Genomic DNA, 20,737 nt, shown 5'->3' on the forward strand with positions numbered 1-20,737 from the left:
TTGTCAAAAAATTTGTCTTGCCTCTTAACGTAGGCTCTAGGCACGTCAGAATTATATATTTTGTTTTCAAGTTCATCGCATGCCTCGCAGTTTGGAGTAGCTCTACAGTTAAATTTATGCATGTATGCACCTCAGATTTTACATTAAAATAATATATTTTTATAATCTTGATTACACTAATTATATATTTTTATATTAAATCAAAATTTCTTAAAATAATGCACAAGTATCTTGGAGTTAGTTGCTTTTACACCTTGTCTGTCCTTCCAGTACCATTTGAAGCAGGTGTTGTCTACAGCTAAGATCGGATTTAACAGAATTTGGGCTGGCTGAAATCCATCAACAGTATGATGTAGTTGAGAAATTTCTGAAATTTTTTATCAAAAAGATTTTCATCTAATCCTCCTCAACTCATAGTTTATGTTGTATTGAGAACATCAGTTTTGACGGTATCTACACTGAGGCTTTACTTACGTCTCCCTGATACCTGGCCTTCAAAATCAAACATATACCAAAAATCATTAAATCTCACTAACACTCTCAACACAACCCACAATAGTGACACATCTACACAGAAAACATACACTTTGAAGGAGTACAAATACTTTAATTAAACCTAAAATTTCTATATTGTGTACATCATTATATAAATTCATCGTCATATCTTACATGTATTTGTATAATTTAAACAATGTTTATAAATCCCAGGCCATGATAATGATCTCAATAAAGAGCGAAACGTTGGCATGATAAAGAAAATGTTTTTCTAAACCTACATTACACCAGACCACAAATGATATCTAAATAATCATTAATTAATTGTCATTAAATATTACACATAAAAATTAATAATATCTCTGAATGGAAACATAGTCTTGATTCTTGAAAAGATCAATGTACATCATCAGGAGGAGTCTGTGTGACTTTTGACATCAACTTGATTTTGCTTTATAGGCATCTCAATCATAGTTCCTACTGCCAATTGTCTGATTCTAATCAGCACCTAAATTTGGATTTGTTGTGAGTTTTTAAAATGAGGTGTGAGCTACTTTGGCTAAATTACACACCCTGGATGGAGTGTCCTCCGCCCTGTGCTCTCTATGTACCATCATTTAGCAGAATGCTAATTTAAAAAAAAAAATGTGTATGCTCCTCCTAAGCTGTATTTCCCAGACCAGAGATGGGCTAAACTCTGAACTGTCGCCAAAGAACTAAACACTTAATTTTTGTACAATTTGATTTCAATTTTTGATTATTTATGGAACAGACTAGGTTCTCCTGGAATTATTATTGGTTTAGGAGTTTGTAGAAGCTTTGAGTAGATATCAGCCCCTAAGTCAACTTTGGAAGGTATATAAAACTCATCATCAGCAAGGGAAAAAATTCGAAATTTATCTTTCAGCTCTGATACTGGTAAACTGGGTAACGACTGGACAATAGTCGTCAACACTATCGGATTTAACTGGAAAGAATGCGAATCATATCGCGAGGCAATAACACAACCGCACCACACACTTTCACCCGATCAATAGAAATACCAATTATTTTGCAATCAGCTTTTAACATGTTGAAATCCCAGTTTTTGAACTAATGACGAAGTTATCGGAGAAACCTGAGAGCCAGAGTCCAACTCAGCTCTCGCTGACTGGAATTGGCCACACGAATCTTGGATCAAAACTTTGGCGGTACTTAACAAGACTAATTTGGGTTTTACTGTAGTCTCAGAAACCTTAGATATACGAAGAGTAGACGGTGTTTCAATTACAGAAGAAAATAGGGCAGTGCAGGTTGCATTTATATTATTTTATTTTTTTGCTTTACTTTCCTGTTTTTAATTTTTTTCTCCTTTCACTTTTTGTATTGTTCTTTCTTTCTTTATTTTTTATTTATTTATGTGGTTACCTCCAACAGATGGAATTTTCTGTGCATTCCAGTGCTTATTGTGTAGTTATTTTATTTTATATTACTTTATTACAACAAATAAAGTTCTATTATTATTATTATTATTATTAATTTTTAAGGGCGTTTTAACGGCTAAGATCATTTCACGCCCTAACATCCAAACGTTCTATCTTAGGTTAGCTATAAAGCCCTGACTCCAAACATTCACTCGTAAACTAATTTATCCTATTGCCATCCAAGCTTTAATTTTTCTTTTTTTTCCTTTTAAAATTCTTAATTTGGAAGGCCAAATGTATGCAAAAATCCCATTTTAAATTACATATAAAATTTATTTGTTTCTTTTTTGATTAGAATTGTGAATTTTTGTCCCATAATTTAAAAATTTCCTATAGGCTTGTATGACTAATAATAATAATAATAATAATGGAGTCAGACTAGCAACAGTCTCAGCATGAGTATAGGCTCATCCTTATCCTTTTATTCTTCCATTCAAATATGATACATAAACTAATTCTACATAACAATAATAAGAAACAAAACACAATAACACTTTTTTTTTTTTTTTTGAGGGAGCTATTTTTCTTATTTAAATTGCGATTTTAGGCATTGCAATTCATTACCCTGCAATTTGTATTTTCTTCCATTTCATTTTTCCGCTCCGGCAGCCTCAAAAACTTTTGAAAAAAGAAATCTTGCAACTCTCATTCAAACATTAGCAGGCATTCAATGGTATAACAATTAGGGAAAAGGCCTAAATCTCATTATAAATTTCAATAAATTTGAGAAAGCTGAAAAGTGCTCTTTGAAAGAAACACTGGGGACCCAGTAACTCCTGTAAATCACTCGAAAGGTTGAGCCTTTGCCTAAAGGGTTGTAAAGTGGGACAGTCGACCAAAATATGTTTTACTGTGCGTTCTCCACTTCGCATACATCGAGGACAAATTGGAAGGTTGTTGCCTATTAAAAGCCTATTATGGATTAGCCTGATGTGACCTATTCGCAATCTAGAGAGAATCACAAGTTCTTTTCTCTCTAGTTCCTCAGTTGGCCATTTATGCACAACTGGCTTAATTTCTTTCATACTATCTCTACTGATATTCCATCTTGCCGCCCACTTTCGTTTGATAATGTTTTTAACATAAACGACTATATCATCTGGACGGAGAGGAAATTGATCTGTTCTTTGTGGATCGGCGTTCCTTGCCTGTTGATCAGCTTTTTCATTTCCAGAAATGCCGACATGACTAGGAACCCAAACAAATACCACATGTTTGTTGATTGTTCTGATTTCATAGAGATATTTGTGAATTTCTAAGATGTAAGGGTCAACCGAGAAATTATTGCTTCGAGACCACTTTTCAAATCAGAGCAAATAATGGCATTACAAATTCCTGGCGATTCCTTTATATATTATTATTATTATTAAAATAATGTACAACTTAGACCTGTAACCACATTAGATGACAATTTCTATTAAATTTGATGTCAAAATGAGATCATTTATATATTAATTAAAGTAGATTGTGTTTTGTATTTTGGCTACTACATCCAAACTACTAAAAAATTAACTTTTTTGGCTTTTAAGTTCATCCTTATTCTTTCTTTTTTTCTCAACGTGACAAATAGTTCTTTTCCCCCATTTTGTTTGTCTTTCCACAGTTCGGTATAAAGAAAATTAACTTGTTTTTTGCCAACTAGTTCTGATTTATCATAACATTCTCAAGACTCAATTCACTATGATTACTGATTTAATTTAATTAAATTCGTTATCAAAAAGGTTTGATTTTAATCTTGCTTTCAACTACAATTTGTACACCTGATAAAACCTTTTGTTTTTGTTTGTCAAAATGTACCTTAATATCAGTTTATGAACCTGGGAAGTTAAGGCGGACAGACTCAAAATTATTACTGAAAATATTTTATTAAAGCTGTATTAACATTAAAGTATATATTATCTAAAGGTACATTATTGTGTGAAAGGGAAAGGGTTTTTGATTATTAAAGACGGATCATCAGGGAGGATAATCTCCCTCCTGCTATTCACAAACATTGTTTTGTTTCCTCCATTGGTATTGTTATTCTTAATTTTGACAAAAGAATAGAATATTTTCATTATAACGAAATATACTACTTCTACCGCGCTCAGGAAGCTGAAGCCTAAGAAAAGCCCAAGAAGTCCTCCGGTGTTGGCTGGAAATTAATTTGATCGAGATTTTATTTTGTTTACATAATAAAAACATGATCGGAGGATATTTACATAAAAATTCCGTGAAGCCGAACAGCACACCGCGTACAGTGCTTGTAAATTGTATCTCCATGTAAAAGAAGTGGATTATTGCCATGTTAGTTCTGGAATAAAATATTGATTGGAAGGTTAACGGGTCGTAAAATGGACCAATTGCCCCATTTTCTTCTCGCCCTTGCCCACTTACTTGAAATAGGACTCATTGAAGTCCCTGTAATACTCTTTGTTTATCTCGAGTGAACTTGATATCGGACTTTGTGTGACGACAAATCCATATGAGACTTCGTTGCAAGCCGGTTTGCAGTCGCACAGGGCCAAATCTTTGTTTGAATTTGCAGTAAAGTTGAGAATCGCATCGTCAAGACTCATCTCCATTTTCTCTGGAATTTATTTTTTTTACATCGATTACTATTTAAAATATAAGAAGAGGTGGCAAAATTGGATAAAGATTTTTTTTACTTTGAGCATCTTTTGCACAGGGGGTGTCGTCTCTACCACAAATCCTCGTTTTTGTGTCTTCTACAATTTTAAAAATATTATCAGTCACTAACTTTAAAACAGGCTACTTGATCCGTACTTGGCATGTAGTGAAGCACACAGTTGCAAAATGCCAGGGTGAAATTTGCCTCGCACTCCAATATGCAACTCCTCTGGTTGTACGTCTTGTAAAAATAAAGGGATTTTTCGTTTTCAAAATAACACATCCTCTTCGCAACTGATATACTCCTCAACTGATTTGTCGCCGTGACAAGTTTGGGAACGATAACAACTTTCGTCTCTCTGCTCGGTGCGATCGACATCGCGTACGAAGACACTTTCGGAGTTTCAAGCGGATTATTAAGAAGTATCTGCAAATTTATACATTTTATTCGACAATAATTAATTTTGAGTTATTACTTCTTAGCAAAATAATTAATTATTGGGGAAAAAATGGATAATGGGATTATTTTATACAATCTCTTCAGTTTGTTTTAATTCTAAATACATTTTTGATTTTTTTTTTAATTTAAAAAGTCCACAGGTAATAAAATAGTCCACCAGAGTAAACTCTTTGATAATGTGCGATCAAATTTTGAATTTTTTTATATGGAATGTATCATCCCTGATAGGTTTAGTCGATCTGTTTTGAGACCTTTGGTCGTCTTAAATGCGCCTCTCCTAAACAGCGAGAATCGGCGGACCAAAGTGACCAGTGTCTATCAAAACGTATTGAATCAGCCCAAAAATAAAATTGCATTTCGTTTAAAATAAGTTTTAATCCACTTCTTTAATAAATCCCTGCATATGATTGTCATAGTGTGAGTGTATTAATTTTTAATTTTTTGAAGAGCTCTATCGATTATGATGCTCGAAATATCGTCAGATTGTCCACGTGCAAACGATTTCCAGACATGAAATGATCTAAATTGTCTGAAATTAACTTCCGCGCTTGTATTAAATTTTTTCGAACTTATCACAAAGTATCGTTTAATGAACCCCCATGACAACGTAAAAATACAGCTATCATTAAATCCAAAAAACATTCAAGCATGGGTACATTTGACATTACCAATGTCATAATATTCAAAAGTTTTTTTTGAAAAATTGTATGACGTGCCTGTTACAATTTAGTTTTGATGAGATACTACTAACAACTATAAAAATGGGAAAAAAAAGGTTTTACCTTGAAGCCCTCACCGTTTTCTGAAGAGCAGAAGTACCTATCTAATTCTGCATTGACGACAACGGTTAATCCCAGGTGGGTTCCGGAACCTCTTGGCCTCCTGGGGATGCTGTCAGGGTTCACTTGACTCGGGAAAGCCTTTTCCGGCGACCAATCGTACGCATCTTCAGGAAACGTTACATTGAGGTCTGATAAATTCCTCCTATAAAATTAATTCGACAATTGACCATGAGAGGAAATTCTCCAGAAAATGGTTAAATTTCGCTTTTCGTTTTTTTATTGTAATTTCTTCTCTTACGGATTCTTGAATATGTGCTCTCGTTTGAGCCTGTTGAAGACGCAGCACATGCCTTCGTCGGTCAGATTCGGGTTGAAGAGCTCTTCACAGCTTGTCCTGTCACCGTGCCAAGTGCAGTGGACCAAAAGTTCATGGCAAGGTTGGGTCATCTAATATTAAAATGTTTTTTAAAACTTTTTTTATGTAAAACTAAGCTTTTGATTTACAATTAATTAAGGTTTTTAGTTGAGATAAAAAGTCAATGGCACGAGCGGGATTCGAACCCACGATCTTCGGCTTGATACGCCGCTGCTCTACCACTTGAGCTATCGTGACCTCGATCCACTCGGATACCAACTTCCCATCTCAACCACACCTTTGAATTTTCCCTCCTTTTTGCCATTTTTCATTTGGAGTCCGAGTGGATCGAGGTCACGATAGCTCAAGTGGTAGAGCAGCGGCGTATCAAGCCGAAGATCGTGGGTTCGAATCCCGCTCGTGCCATTGACTTTTTTATCTCAACTAAAAACCTTAATTAATTGTATGATATTAATTGGTCAAGCGGACCACGAAACTAGTGAATTTAATAACTTTTGATTTACCTTGGTCATGAATTTTTTAATATATTCAAAATTGCTGGATATGTTTGCCATTTTGACCTGCGACGGTTTGTCGTTCGGCGGCGGTTCTCTGCTGCAGAAGTCGAATATCAGCTTCCTATCAAGTTGAGCTTCTTTGTCATTGATGTTTAATTTGTACCTGATCGAGAAATAAAATCCGATAAGATATTAGAAAAACAAAAACATCCTGTGAAATTAACTCACGCTTCGAATACTTTCTCCGTCTGATCTTTCCGCATGTTGTTCATGTTGCAGATTGTGATGGCCGGGAAAGGTATGTCTTTTATCGAGCTGGGCATTGGCGAAAGCGATGTTATTACCGGCATTTGCTCAAATTTGTCGAAAAGGTTCGTTATAAAATAAATCGAAGCTGAGACAGCGGCGAAGAAAGCGAAAACCCAAAAATATCTGAAATTGAACCATACAAACAAGGTCGAATTCTTAAGGAAAGGAGGGATCTATAAACAACAACCGATCTTTTAGGTGAGTGCTTTTATATCTATAAACTATTTTAACTTTATTAAACAGTAGTTTTTAATTTTTTAAAATTAATCCACCAATGCTAATCAATAAAAACAAATCTTAAGGCGAACATAGAAGAATAGTCATATATCAATCAATTCATTAATTTATAAATTGAATTTTTAAACATTTAACATACTAGTTTTGCCCGTCATATCGACATAAATCTTGTAAAACACGCTGATATGCCACCGTCGGAAGATAATTTTTTATTGTGTGTTTCAGAATGAAAATTTAATCAAATTTGGTTTGTAATCGTTTCTAAAAGTAATTTGGCTGATGTTATTTTCGCATTTGCACAACATAAAATTACTATTGATCAATTTTAGACTGACAGTTGAAACTGACTGATGAATTGCCCTTTTCAATATTTACGCTTTTTATTTTAGATATTAAAAATCGACTGTCCCGATAGAACAAAATTAATCGTTTATTATAATATTTCGCAATAAACTTAGAAAAAAAAATCATCAATATATTTTTAAGAAAGGTGTATTTTTTCTCTCGAAATTTCAAAGTTTTAATATGTATTTATGTATAATTTCTTCTCTTAAAAGACTTTCCTGCCGTTTAAAAACTTACATAAAAATTATTGTGTGGATATTTGCTTGATCGACCAGGATAAATTTTGTGGGATTGGGATGGAGCTTTTGGCTCGAACTGCTCCATGGTCGAGCCCGTGGTTGGATCAAACCATACAATAAAACTATACACGTACAAGGATTGCCGTTGTATACCGAGGAAATAGGACTTAGTAAATAGAACTGTAAGGGTATTTCCTGTATGACAACCCAACCGCTTCATATTTCTTGGCGACAAGGCAAAAAGCTATTACCTCACATCTCACACATTCGCCTGAAATAGATGCCTTAAGATTGCTATCTAGGATATTTAAACCGACGGGAAATTCGAAAAAAATAAAGAAAAAAGTGAAAGAAAAGAAGTGAAGAACTCAGAGTGGTTAAAGCCTTTGGGAGGATTTAATAATAAGATTGATAAGTCAGCCAACTCAATTGTTAAATAAAATCTAGCAAATTTGAGACATAGAACATACATTACATTTTTATAGTATTCACTGTAATTTTTCCTCCTTTATTTGATCATATTTTGACAACCTCGATTGTTTTAAATTTTATTTTTTTTTTTCAATTATTAAGTTGTGGTAATTTTTTATTTTTTTCACGGAATAATTGCAAATGTAAAATTTTGTCTGTCCTATAATTTGACGCAAATTAAATTTTTTTTAAATGTAAAAATGTACATGGTACAAATGAAACATTGAAGGGGGGATTTGAGATGGCCGAGTTGATGAACGTACGTCGTATTCGTCACGGTAGCGGTTGTAGGTTCGAATCCCGGCATAGCACATGGATTTTTAATTGACGGATGGTTGGACTTCAAGCACATGTTACGGTAGACAGTGAATTTTGGCAGTTTTTCAGCGAGTCGGTGAACTCATGCCGAGGGGCATTGGGTCCCTTGAAGGGTCCGTGTTTACTCGCGTGTTAGTTGAACTGCTCATACCGGCGAATGAAGACTTAATGTAACCCAATGCCAGTTCAGCATGAGTTCATTAAAATCTGCCGGGTATTTTTTTTTTATACGCACAAATTTTGTATTAGTTCGGTTATTTTTTATGTATAGGTGCTTTTTTAAAATGGTTTTATTGTTTCGTCTGCCTACTTGATTTTGTGACAAAACATGGCCAAAGAGGATTGATTTAAATTGGTAAAATTCAGCCAGTCTGATTAGCAAGTTATAAAAATTTGTTATTTCCTAACACAGGACTATTTACTTTCCTCACCAGGGAGCTTAGTTGTCTTAGAAGATTATTGGGAAGGGTTCGAGATGCTGGGGTTGGAATGGGGGTTTTATGGAAGCGTCTGTACCGATGTCTTTTTGGTTTCGAGGACAAATGGGATTTGAAGGTCTGTATAGTAAGGTACGATCGAAGGAGAAAGCTTGGGCAATGGTTCGAACCATTTTGGACTGGAGCGACTTGATTCTTTGGAGGTTGGCTTGGTTGAATCCCACAGTTAAATTCCGTTTGATTGTAGAAGTGTAGTAAAGGAGGCGTTTTGTTGTAAGTAGACTTTTTGAGTAGTTTATATCGTCTGTTCAGCACTATTCCTTGAGTGTAAGGATTCCAGGTCTTTAGTAGATGTCCCAAATAGTGAAAGAGGATCAAGTTGTATTGTAGCAGGCTCGAGGATTCCCTCCATTTCTCGAACCATTATTCGAAACTCGAGAGAGAGATGATCCAGGAGGTTTCTGAGGAGTTCCTAGAGGTTTTATTACGTTAGAGTCGATCTGTCCTCAATTAAACTTTTTGAGTTGTTTATATCGCGTTCAGTACTATTTTTTTGAGTTAAGTGTAAGGGTTGCAGTCTTTTTTCGATGTCCCAAATAGTGGAAGAAATTGGTTGATGGGAGAGGAGCAGAGTTGTATTAGAATAGACGAAAGGTGATGAAGGTTATTAATGTCCGAACCTCCATTTCTCGAACCATTTTCCAAACACGAGAGACGGTCCTGGAGGTTTCTGGAGGTACTGGGTTTGCTGAAAGTACGGCTGTATCGTCTGTATGAGGAGTTCGATAGTCTGCAGATTATACTGAACAGAGAATGCGACCCAAGATGCAGCCATGCGGGACCTACCTCGGATGAATGGAACGATGGATTTCCAGAGCGAGCCCGACCACCCTTGAACGAAGGCTTGCCTCATGTCTAGAAAACCCGAGCGGCATTCGTTCCGCTCAAGAAAAGAATTACAAAAATTAACTTTAAAAAAGCCAGAGTTTCATCAATTTAGGCGAAATAATCGAGCAGAGTTTCACTAGCGTTTATCTTATCCGAGTTCCTTTATTTACAAGCTTGTATAGGTTTTCCTCAAGGGAAACCAAGAACTTTATATCGATCAAGTGAAAGTTTTTCGGATGTTTATCAGCCGAAATGTACAAGAATCCCGTAGAAGAGGTGAATCATAGGTCATTGGGCGCTTTGAGACAATAGTTGATTGAGTAACGGAGACAATACACCGTTGCGTGTGGTCTGGTACTGGTCGATGATTGGAATTTTTCAAAAGTTCAGATCTTTTTTAGTATTTTTCGTATGTGAAATTTCAGTCCTGACATGTTTAGTACATAAAAAATAAATTAAGTGACTATCTCGGCTTATGTCTGATTTACTGCATTGGTTTGTTTAAAAAAGTAAAAATTCTTTAAGTTTTTTGTCATCATGGATATTTCTGTTCAAACAGAATAAAGGTTTTTTTTTAAATTCTGGTTGAAATTTTAGTTTTTTTTTAACTTTTGGATTATCCTATTAATTTTAAAAAGGTTATCTTCTTAATATACAGCTCTATTATGTTATTAGGAAAATTTGTTTTTATTTTTTCATATTTTTCAATTGTAAAAACAAATAATAGAATTTTTGGTTTGTTTTATATAGCAAAACACAGATTTTTTATCTGATTTTCAGCCAGGAAACAGGTTTAACAATGTTAACCTTGAGTGATAACTTTTAATCATGCCTAAGGACATAAATTTGTTTCAAGTCAAAAAATGAACCCTTTCTTTTAAAAAAGTGATCAAAATGGGCCGAACACGTGTGCAATTTTGATGTAATCGCGAAACCCATACCCTGTTAATTGCAGGCTTGGTAGTTTTAATTGTTCCCTTCTTATTTGGCAGTCGGTTTAAGCTATTAATTTTTTTTCCCGAATAAGGAAAGTAAAACAACGTACTATGGACATTCAAGAGGAAAACAATCGGCCTGGCTTGTCGATAAGTAGCCCATTGTGCAATTTCGAATCGAAGTTCGCCAACACACATTTTAAACCTTCGTAGGCTCAATTTTTTACAATTTGACAAGATAAAACTGAAAAGAATAGTTAGACTTCTCGCCATCTTCAGTGATGTGTTTCTGTCGAAGAAGAAAATGATAAATTGCTAGAAATAAGTATAGTTCTTGAAACATCATATCTTGCTTTGTGAAATTTTTTGAAAAAGATCTGATTTGTTGGCTTTGATGTTGATTAATATTCTAAAATTTTCTCGCCTTCTTCTTTAATAAACGATTTTGAATATTAAAACTGGCTTTTTGTCCGCCATTTTTTTTCCCTATTTTTCCAAAATTGGCCAATTCGTGACAGTTATCGTCTCATCTGTCTTAAAATAAACAAAAATCATAAAAGTTTTTGTTATAACTTCAAATAAATTCGTCAAAATTTGTACAACACACGTCGAACATTGATATTTGTGATAAATGAAGAATGTACAATGCAGAAACGATGAATCTGAAGATGTGAAGATAATTTGTACGCTGTCATTTCATAATTTGATCTTTGATTATTATGGTCCGCTTATTTCCGCTGTTTGTGATTTGTCAGTTGCGTTATGTCGTTCAGCTATTTTACTCGTGTAAAAACAACGTATAATTGAGTTATAACTATTCGTAGAATCAAGAAAGTTTTGTATTAGGCCACACTTGAACTACACCTTCATTTTGTGTTCTTCGAATCTTTTGTGATTAAATGTTATTGCCGGTTGAAACGATTTTGTTTATTAAATGTTAAAAGATCTTTGGTTTAGATGTTTCTTTCCTGTTTAAACCTGTTAAAAGAAGTCATCCTTTTGACGCAAGAAGGTCGAGAGCACACTGGACTCACCTCTCGGCAAGGGTGAGCCTCCGGTCGCCGACGTACTTCAGTCCGTGCATGGACGAGGTCTCCGAGTATTCGATGGCGAGGTCGACGATTTTTGCGAAAACGCCCCTCCGCCGGGGTATGTTCTCCTTGGAGGATGAGCCCCATGCCTCCTTCCTGTCCGCCTCACCGTTCATCACTCCCGGTCCCTGAGGTGACGAGCCGCGAGGGCGCCGTCTCATTTCCCCACCCTTTCCCGCCGGTGTCACATCCTGAAAACATTACTATGTTTTATCACGCGGTGCTGTTTGCCAAATTATCGCTATATTCTGAGTAAAACACGTCCCAATGGTTTTGCACTGACCCCCTGTGACGGCATACTCTCAACTCTCTGCCTCTTTCAAAGATGTTTAATTGTCTTTGCATTCATCGACCTGTAATAAATCCAGCATGTTTCTTAAAGATATCTGGTAGCATCTTTGTGGAAATTCTTGTACTTTGACTACAAGACTCAAACGTTCTCTGCTCCCACTGGCTCCCATAGCCCCCACCCATCAAGAAACACCCAGAATCTAATCAATCTCGTGCTATAACAGAAAAACAATCTTCTTTCCGACATATATCAGGAAAAAAACCAGCCAAGTAAGAGTAATGATCAAACTGCAGGCAAAAGAGTATTCAACAACTCTTAGACCGCATATGGCTTCACAGTCTGTAGTGCTACTTATGATTTATTCGGCAATTGCCAGTTTATGGTGATTAATGCTGATGATTATAATTGATAAGTCTAAAGGTTAGGTTTTATTAAGACATTAAGAAGACAAGAAACTACAGCTTGGACGTTAGCGATCATTTTGGTCTATCATCACTGTTTTGGACTGTCAGACGTGTTGTGGCTTTTCGCCATCTTCACTAGTGGATTTGTGGCTTTAGATGGGGCGTAGGCTATCGATATGATCAATTGAGGTGTAGAAATGAATACTCGGAAATCAGATCAATCCAAGCCGGCCATCTTGTTCCCATCTCTTACTTTTACTGCTGACTTACGTATGATCAAGACTATCAACCAAGTCATTTCCAACGTTGAGAGAACCTGCCACAATCTGTACATCAACAAGAAGGCACCTCCGACATCCAGTGGAGTTAGGGACCTAGGACTATACCTAGAAGATTCTGACAGCTACATTTCCTACCGATGCTTTATTGGATTGAGGTGTCGGAAATCAGATCAGTCCAAGCTGGCCATCTTGGTCCCATCCTTTACCATTTATACTGATGATTTACGTATAAGAGAAAACAGACTTGACATAACCTGTACATCAACAGCAAGGAACCTCTGACATGAGTTAGAGACCTAGGACTGACTATACCTAGAAAGCTGAATTAAGAGGTAAGTACTTAACTGAAGAATCTGACCGCTACTTCTAGAACTGAAATTTGTTATTACGGTAAAACTAACTTCGTACCAACATTGACCGGCTGGGCCTCTTCGACCACCCGATAACATCTAGAGATTGTCAAAAGGTGGTAAATACTGAACTAGGACGACTGCAAATTACATTCATTCGAGAAAACCAACTTGTGGCCCATTGTACATCACTCACAAGCTGATTAGTTTAGGTGCTTAGGACAACAGGCAGTTGTAGAATCCCCACACAGGCAAAAGGAGAAAAGAACTTAACTAAAGATCTGGATAGCTACGAATTTTTCCAGGGCCGAAATATATTATAACAATAACAAAACCAACTTTTTATCAAATTTTCTTTGACCGATTCGGGCGTACAGCCACTTAGACCATCACAGAACATCTAAACATTGTCAAAAAGTAGTAAACTGAACGAGGATACTGTAGGAAAAATACTCGAAGTCAATCAAAACAGCCATCTTAGTCCAAACCCTTTAATATATACACTGCTGACGTACGTACCCATCCCAGTACCATCACTACATCCTTTTCCAAGACACCTTGAGCTTATCAAATAATGATGCAAAAAATATTTTCCATATTGAGAAAACAGGCTTGTCTCCCACTGTACATCAGCAGCAAGGAGGTATGCCATCTCCTCAAGTTACCTTAGATAGGCCATATCAGGCTTGCTTATGATTTCACATAAGAATTAAGAAATAATGTACTGAAAAACTGGACATCTATGAATAATTCTAGTATCGAAATCTGTTGTAGCAGTAGCAAAACAAACAAACTTTAGTATCTGCATTTGGATACCTTGCTTCCTCTAATATCCAAGGACATTTTATCAAACAGGTTAACAGTTACGAATATCTCTAATACGGAAGGTAAAACTTTAGTTCGACTACTTTTGGCATACAAAGCTGTGGGGTTCTGTCAAACCATCCAATATACAGCACATCCAAACATCCAAAACTCTTAAGACGAATCGTCAAAGCTCATCATTCTCATCTTTCGATCTGATCCTTAATCCTTCCACTAATTGTCATAGTTTCGTGTCTTCTTACAATTATTCTTCCGGTACAAATCTAACCAGACTTTGTCAAGTAAGCTAGGGGTAATAAACGTTAAATAAATGAAACCCTTTGTATATTGGATGTCCCCCGGTAAACATAGCGTGCAAATACATATGGACATGAGATTCTATCTGTTTTTCGCGTAAATTTAATCTCGTCGATAAGTCACTTGATGTTTAGGTGGAGCACGTGTGATTAAAATGTATGCCCTTAAGTTAAAAATTCCAAAGCGAAAGTATTTATTTAAACAAAAAAATCAGGTCCATTGATATGTCTGTTTTCATTGATTTTATTCATCTAAGTTAATTTGATTTCTAACGAACACACTTCAGTTGCAAAACCTAGAAAAACCGCTGCTTATGTACATTCTCCTCACCCTTTATTACCGCAACCTTATTCTTGACCACCAGTTCACCTTCATCCACGGAGAGGCTAGAGCCACAATTCACTTGCTAATGCGGTGACTCGTGGCCCCAATAACCTATCCGCACAAAGAGGAGCAATTAAAACAGAGCAGCAATTGGCCAAGGACTATTGCAGAAACGGTAGAAGGACTAAACCTAGGACATACAAGGACTAGAATGTTATCGCGACTGCTGACTGGTAACTGAAGGCTCCGGAGGCATATGCATAAATTCGGAGGAGGAAAAATAAGCCTGTGCAAATATTGCCAGGAAGAAGAAGAATATGGAACACTTTTTGGAAAAGATAGTGGTGGGACAATGCTCTTTTGGTGCGAAAGGCTAGCAGGCTGATATTCCTACTCCTGGAGGTATCTAGTACTTTCTACGCTAGGGAAGCCCCAATACTCGGGAGATGTAGTGCCTTCTCTGCCTTCTAGGGAGTGCGCGGGAGACCGAGCTGATGTATTTCGGCTTAGGTAGCCCTTTGCGCGCGTCATACGGTCTGATGCTCAATGCAGACCCGACCACTCGGAAAGGACAAGCGGGGGGCGAGGTTATATTGACTCTTCGGTGCTGAGCTGCCTCTACACCAATGCTGCGGCAGTAACACCATCCTGTCGTATGCGGAGATGCGTCAGCTCTCATCTTGAGAATCAAAACGTCCGATAAGGCCGAATAGGCTAGGTGCGGACGTTAAAGATCCTCATTGTCCTTTTTAGGATGACCGAATATACGGGAATGTACTGTACTCCTGGAGGAGGAAAGTGCCCTGGAAAATTTTAGAAGAGGTTACACTGACAAAAAAATCAAAGATCAGACAGCCAAGCAGCTATTAAAGCATTAGCATGTAAAAGAATTACATCAAAAATAGTCAGTGAATGCATCCAAAATCTCCAAAACCTGGGAAAACACAACAACCTGATGATATCTTGGGTGCCAGGGCACAGGGGAATTTTTGGTAACGAGGAAGCAGACAAACTGGCCAGAGGAGGATCTGCAAGACCACACATATGCCCCTAACCTATCCTTGGGAACAAACATAGAATCCTCCATCGCAGAATGGATCCAAGCAAAACAAAAAGAGAAATGGATAAACTCTAGCGGTGCTAGACATAGTAAACTTATGATGAAACAACCCTCACCAAGATTGGCAAAAACACTGCTGCAGTTGGAGAGGGCAAAACTCAGAGGAGTGGCGGGACTACTAACCGGTCACTGGTATCTGAGAAAACATCTACACAACATGGGTATATACAGCGATGATCCCATCTGCAGATTATGTAATAAGGAGGAGGAAACAGCCACTCATATCATCTTCGAATGCGAAGCAACAGCTCAGTGGAGGTTTAGCCTAACGTACGGAAAAGACTTAGGGAATCAAATTGGAGCAACAACAGTCAGTGACCTGATACTTCCTTGACTGAACTAAGGAACTAGGAAGGTACAATAAGCCATAAGGCTGCAGTGCCTGGGGAATACAAACCCCTTTTCCTAATATCCTTTCCACCATACCATACCTGGAGGAGGAAAAGGATCGCCTGGAGGATACGCACGGGAACCCTTAACAAAGCTTTATGGTCTGATAAAATTCTTAAGCATAACGAAGCCTCTAGAAAATTGTGAAGACAGATCAATTCTGATCGCGGTGTGCAAGGTCGAAAACAGGCCGCCTCCTTTTAACATTACAGTTTGACTTCATACCACTATTCAGAATGTCATCGCGTTGCAGGCATCATCTCTACTAAATCATCAAGCCTTGAAGGAAAGGAGTGCAGCTCTCGTGGATTCCCAAATGTGAAACAAGCCTTGATCGGGTGTGGCACTCGAGGCTGCCCTGGAAGCTTAAGAGAGTACCTACATCCTACTGATCCTAAATTCCTACTTAACCGACACAGATACTTAAAACTCATTAATGGCCATTCTCTTTCAGCCGGCTATCACAGGTGCAGGGGTATTCCAAGGAAGTTCCTTATGACCCATCCTATTATACACATACACCGCAGACATTCCTATCCTTTCTGAAACCATTCTTAACCCATATGAGGACGGCACTGTCATCCTTTGATCTCTAAGATGCCGTGATCTCTAAGATACAAAAAAAACCCTACTACAGACGTATTAGAAAAACCTTTACAACGATCAAAACTGATTCTGCAAAACCCTGAGTACTGGACGTAAGACAATCGAATCAAACGTTCCAAGCTATAATCCAAACCTTACAATCCAAAATGCTCCGTGCCAACGTCAACTCTACTTTCTATCTATACAATCTTACCCCCTCACAACGACATTAATATCCAATATGCCATCAAAGTAGCCAAAAATTTTCACAAACGATTCCTGCCAGAAACCTTTCATCTCATACCTTTACAGATAACCGATGGTTGAATTTATCTTGCGACCTCTTATTTGTCAGTAATAGTGATTAACGCGAATAGGAGTGACTACTAATGAGTATTGTAATATTTTTATGTATGCGGGTGATGAGACTGAAATTTGGTCATTAACAATCATTTGGTCCGCCTAGCCTTGTTATTTTGGGTCTTTCGGACAGTTTAATGCACTGTCCGGAACGATTGAAAACGACTAGACTGCAGGTACCCCGTACGATTCAACTTTCCTCGGGGTGATGAACATATAGATAAACAGGTTGTGATCGTTTTGGTCTATTATTTCTGTCTTGGGTCTTTCAGGCGTGCTTCAGATCCCATCTTTGGGCAATCCAAACTGAAGATGACGAAATGAATAAATTCGTTGGAAAACCGGTGATGATAAGCAGGTCGAGACGATCGATCAAATTACTAATAAACAGACAAAATCTACGACTCCAAAAAAGGGGAAAAACCTGTTAAAAGATTTTTTCGTATAACCTTTTTCTTATATATTTTTTTAGGTTTACCTTGACCATTTTGTGCTTATCTTCAGCTTGCAGAGAAATTTCTGTCATGGCAGCTCCTAAAAGAGGTGTATTTTTTACAATGAAATATAGGAGGATGTCCTAACAAAGGTTTTTTTTTTTATTACAGCGTATAAATAAAATCAGAACTAAAATAGGTTGTGCACGAACAATTGATTTTGAAGCTTTCCGGAAACTTGACTGAATGCACAATAATTTCTCAAGGATGGTCTAGTTTTGCATGACTATTAAGCCTTTTTTTTAGTTATTCCGCATTGGTCGAACATTTAATTACCGATAAATCGATCCGCTCCGCCCAATTTTCTCTAACTGATACGGATCGACCCTTGTTTTAATTAATACTAATTTAATTGATACTCAGATAAGTATTCTGACGATTTTGATCGAGGTATGAGACATGACATAAGTACGTTGTATAGCCGTGCAGCCTCTAAATTAATCGACTTAGTTAAAACTGTCATCGTTAAATCCTTAATTCAAGTTTTACGTCTGTTCCAACATCGTAATTTGGCAATTTTCATTTTAGACATACAACACATGCGTTAGGATTTTATTTAAAAACTTGTTTACTTTCATTTTTAAACGCATCATCGAGGTCAACGAACAAAAATGCGTATTATATTGAAAAAAAATTAGGAATTTAAAATTAATCTTATCTAATTTAATGTATGTAACACTTTATTATGTCTCTGTTGAAGACTAAAATTGCCTTGTTGGGCATGGATAGTCAAGAAAATAATTTTCAAGTGTTGATCACATTGATACCCTCATCCTCGAGACAAAATACGATAAAGTACAAGACTTTTTTTTTGAAAGGTCAAGTTAGGATTGCACCTTTACTCTCTCGTTTTCTATTTTGGAGCCACTATGATTATGACCATACCGCGGAATGTACGCTTTCTCCCACAAAACTAAGCACTTTCTTCGCCGTCTCTTCGCGCACTTTTTGTGAGAATTGTCTACACCGTATAGACCACCAACCGTATCACCATGTTTCTTATTTGCTCATCTTTTTTAGATGGTAGTTAAGATGCTGTTGGTCGGTAATCTCCCTCAAATCTTGCCTACTGAGATAATTCCTTCGCCTTACTTTTTGGCAGGTTACGAATCTCTTAGCTTGCCTCATACGTGGTGCTTCTTTCTCGATCCGTTTTACTAGCGCCAACTTTTAGCACTGGTTAGTTGTGACCAAGAGCCCCTACTTTGGCTAGCTGGTCAGCTTGTTGGTTTCCATACCTTAATATCCCGGAACCCACTTCAAGGTAACCTTTTGTGTTCACCTACCATTAGGCAATTTAGTCAGTCGCAGACTAGTTTGAAGCTGAAACGATACGCATACTGTCAACCAGAGTGACTTTATCCAAATTTCAATTTTAAGTCTAAATGGCCAACTTAGAAAATGCATATTTTCTCTGCCTTTTAAGTCACAGACTATGTCTCTTTTTTTTAGAAAATTTTACGCTGAATAAGACGGCTTTTTTAAATATTTTTCTAGCTTCAGCCATTCATCAGTAAATTTAAAAAAAAATCGGGAACATGATAATTTTTTTGCAGTTTATACAAAAACTTCAAAATTGAACTGTGGAGCCAAGGAATCGTCTTTGGAGCGGCGCGCGATTTTAATAAGCTTTCATTGGTCACCTTCCATTTTCCCCGATTTTTCAACCGTTTTCGAGTTATTCGCGATTTCTAGGCAAAAAAGGTGGTTTTTTACGTGTTCATAGAAAAACAACCACTCCTGCTCCCGTTTCCATAAAAAGTGCAAAAATTAACAGGACCCCGAAATTTTTAAATTTACAGATGAATGACTGAAGCTAGGAAAACATTTAAAAAAAGCCGTCTTATTCAGAGTAAAATTGTCTAAAAAATGAGACCTAGCGCAGGTCTGTGACTTAAAAGAAAGAAAATTTTCTGACGATGTCAAATGTATTACAAAAATTTAAAACCTCGTGGGTAAATTCACCCCTAAAGTCACACTGCCCACCACACTCATTTCCTTTATAAGGTATCTGAAACTTAATTTTGGGCAATCTCTCTCCTGTAATAAACAGTACTAATTCCCGCGGTCGTGGGTTCAATTCCCACCGTCGCCTGTGAACCTTTTTTTCTGACGCCTAAGGGGACCGGTGGCCGCAATCGAAAAAATCGACACGGCACTCGTCAATGGAAGGCCTGGCGCGGGATCGGATCCCAGCGAGCCTGAATTTGGTCCCAACCCCCTTCAAAAATGAATTTCTTCCATGGAAGAACACCGGCACACCGGGGACTCAAATTCACACGCGTATTGCAAACCTCCAAACATGGAGCCAGGAAAAAAGTACAATAAGCGGTAACCGCGCAAAATCAGTACAAATTATAACTTTGCAAGTTTACAAATTACAAGTTTTAAGGACAACATTTTATCCACAAGACCAAAAATGTTTTATAATTTACAAATGTGCTATTTAATTTTAATTTGTAGTTTTAAGTTTTAATTTTTCAATAAGCCGAAATATTTTCAATCAATTTATCAAGGCCTCTCTTTTGAATTGGAGGTGATGTTATCTTGTAGACAATGTCCCCTTCTTGGCAAACATTGCTAGTTTAGATGTAAAGTGTCTGATATTTTTTCCCAAACAATTTAATAATTTCAAAATCGCCCAGTTGCACTAAAAATGAATCATCTGTATTTGGCTCATCTTTATTCTCCTCACTCTCATCTAGCCTTTTCCGACAGTGCTCTTGCACTTGAAATATTTTGACATTTCCTTTATGTTAAATTAATTAAGGTACTCAATTAATTATACACAATTTTTTTCGAAATGAAAAATTTGTGTCACAGACGGGATTCGAACCCACGACTTTCGGCTAGATACGCCGCTGCTCTACCACTTGAGCTATCGTGACCTCGATCCGCTCGGGGACTAACTTCCCATCTCCACCCCACCTTTTGAATTTTCCCTCCTTTTTGCCATTTTTCGAATCCCGCTCGTGCCATTGACTTTTTTATCTCAACTAAAAACCTTAATTAATTGTAATATATTAATTGGTCAAGCGGACCACGAAATTAGTGAATTTAAT

At 36.9% G+C, this 20,737-nt stretch overlaps 2 protein-coding genes across 5 annotated transcripts in view; one reads left to right on the top strand and one right to left on the bottom strand.

Annotated features, from left to right (window-relative positions):
• Positions 1-20,737, top strand: part of LOC106661050 — a 39,583-nt gene that overhangs the window by 4,639 nt on the left and 14,207 nt on the right. For 2 of the 4 annotated variants that reach the window (XM_014384154.2, XM_014384162.2), the window contains exon 1: positions 7,056-7,190. The exons of the other annotated variants lie outside the window; for them this stretch is intronic. The gene's annotated coding sequence lies outside the window, so the exon portion shown is untranslated. Of the gene's footprint in view, positions 1-7,055; positions 7,191-20,737 lie in introns of those variants that run through there. 4 annotated transcript variants of the gene reach the window in all.
• On the bottom strand, positions 3,808-17,726 carry LOC106661080 (pickpocket protein 28-like). Its single transcript, XM_014384231.2, has 11 exons — positions 17,660-17,726; positions 11,897-12,144; positions 6,912-7,115; positions 6,690-6,846; positions 6,109-6,257; positions 5,811-6,012; positions 4,725-4,995; positions 4,607-4,666; positions 4,335-4,527; positions 4,160-4,251; positions 3,808-4,092 (listed from the first exon to the last, which is right to left on the bottom strand). The coding sequence occupies exons 1-11, from the start codon at positions 17,705-17,707 to the stop codon at positions 3,869-3,871; spliced, it is 1,848 nt and encodes a 615-aa protein (XP_014239717.2). The 5' UTR covers positions 17,708-17,726; the 3' UTR covers positions 3,808-3,868.

The sequence above is a fragment of the Cimex lectularius genome, unplaced genomic scaffold (assembly GCF_000648675.2).
Source record: "Cimex lectularius strain Harlan isolate CLEC.00 unplaced genomic scaffold, Clec_2.1 scaffold1, whole genome shotgun sequence".
Taxonomy (NCBI): domain Eukaryota; kingdom Metazoa; phylum Arthropoda; class Insecta; order Hemiptera; family Cimicidae; genus Cimex; species Cimex lectularius.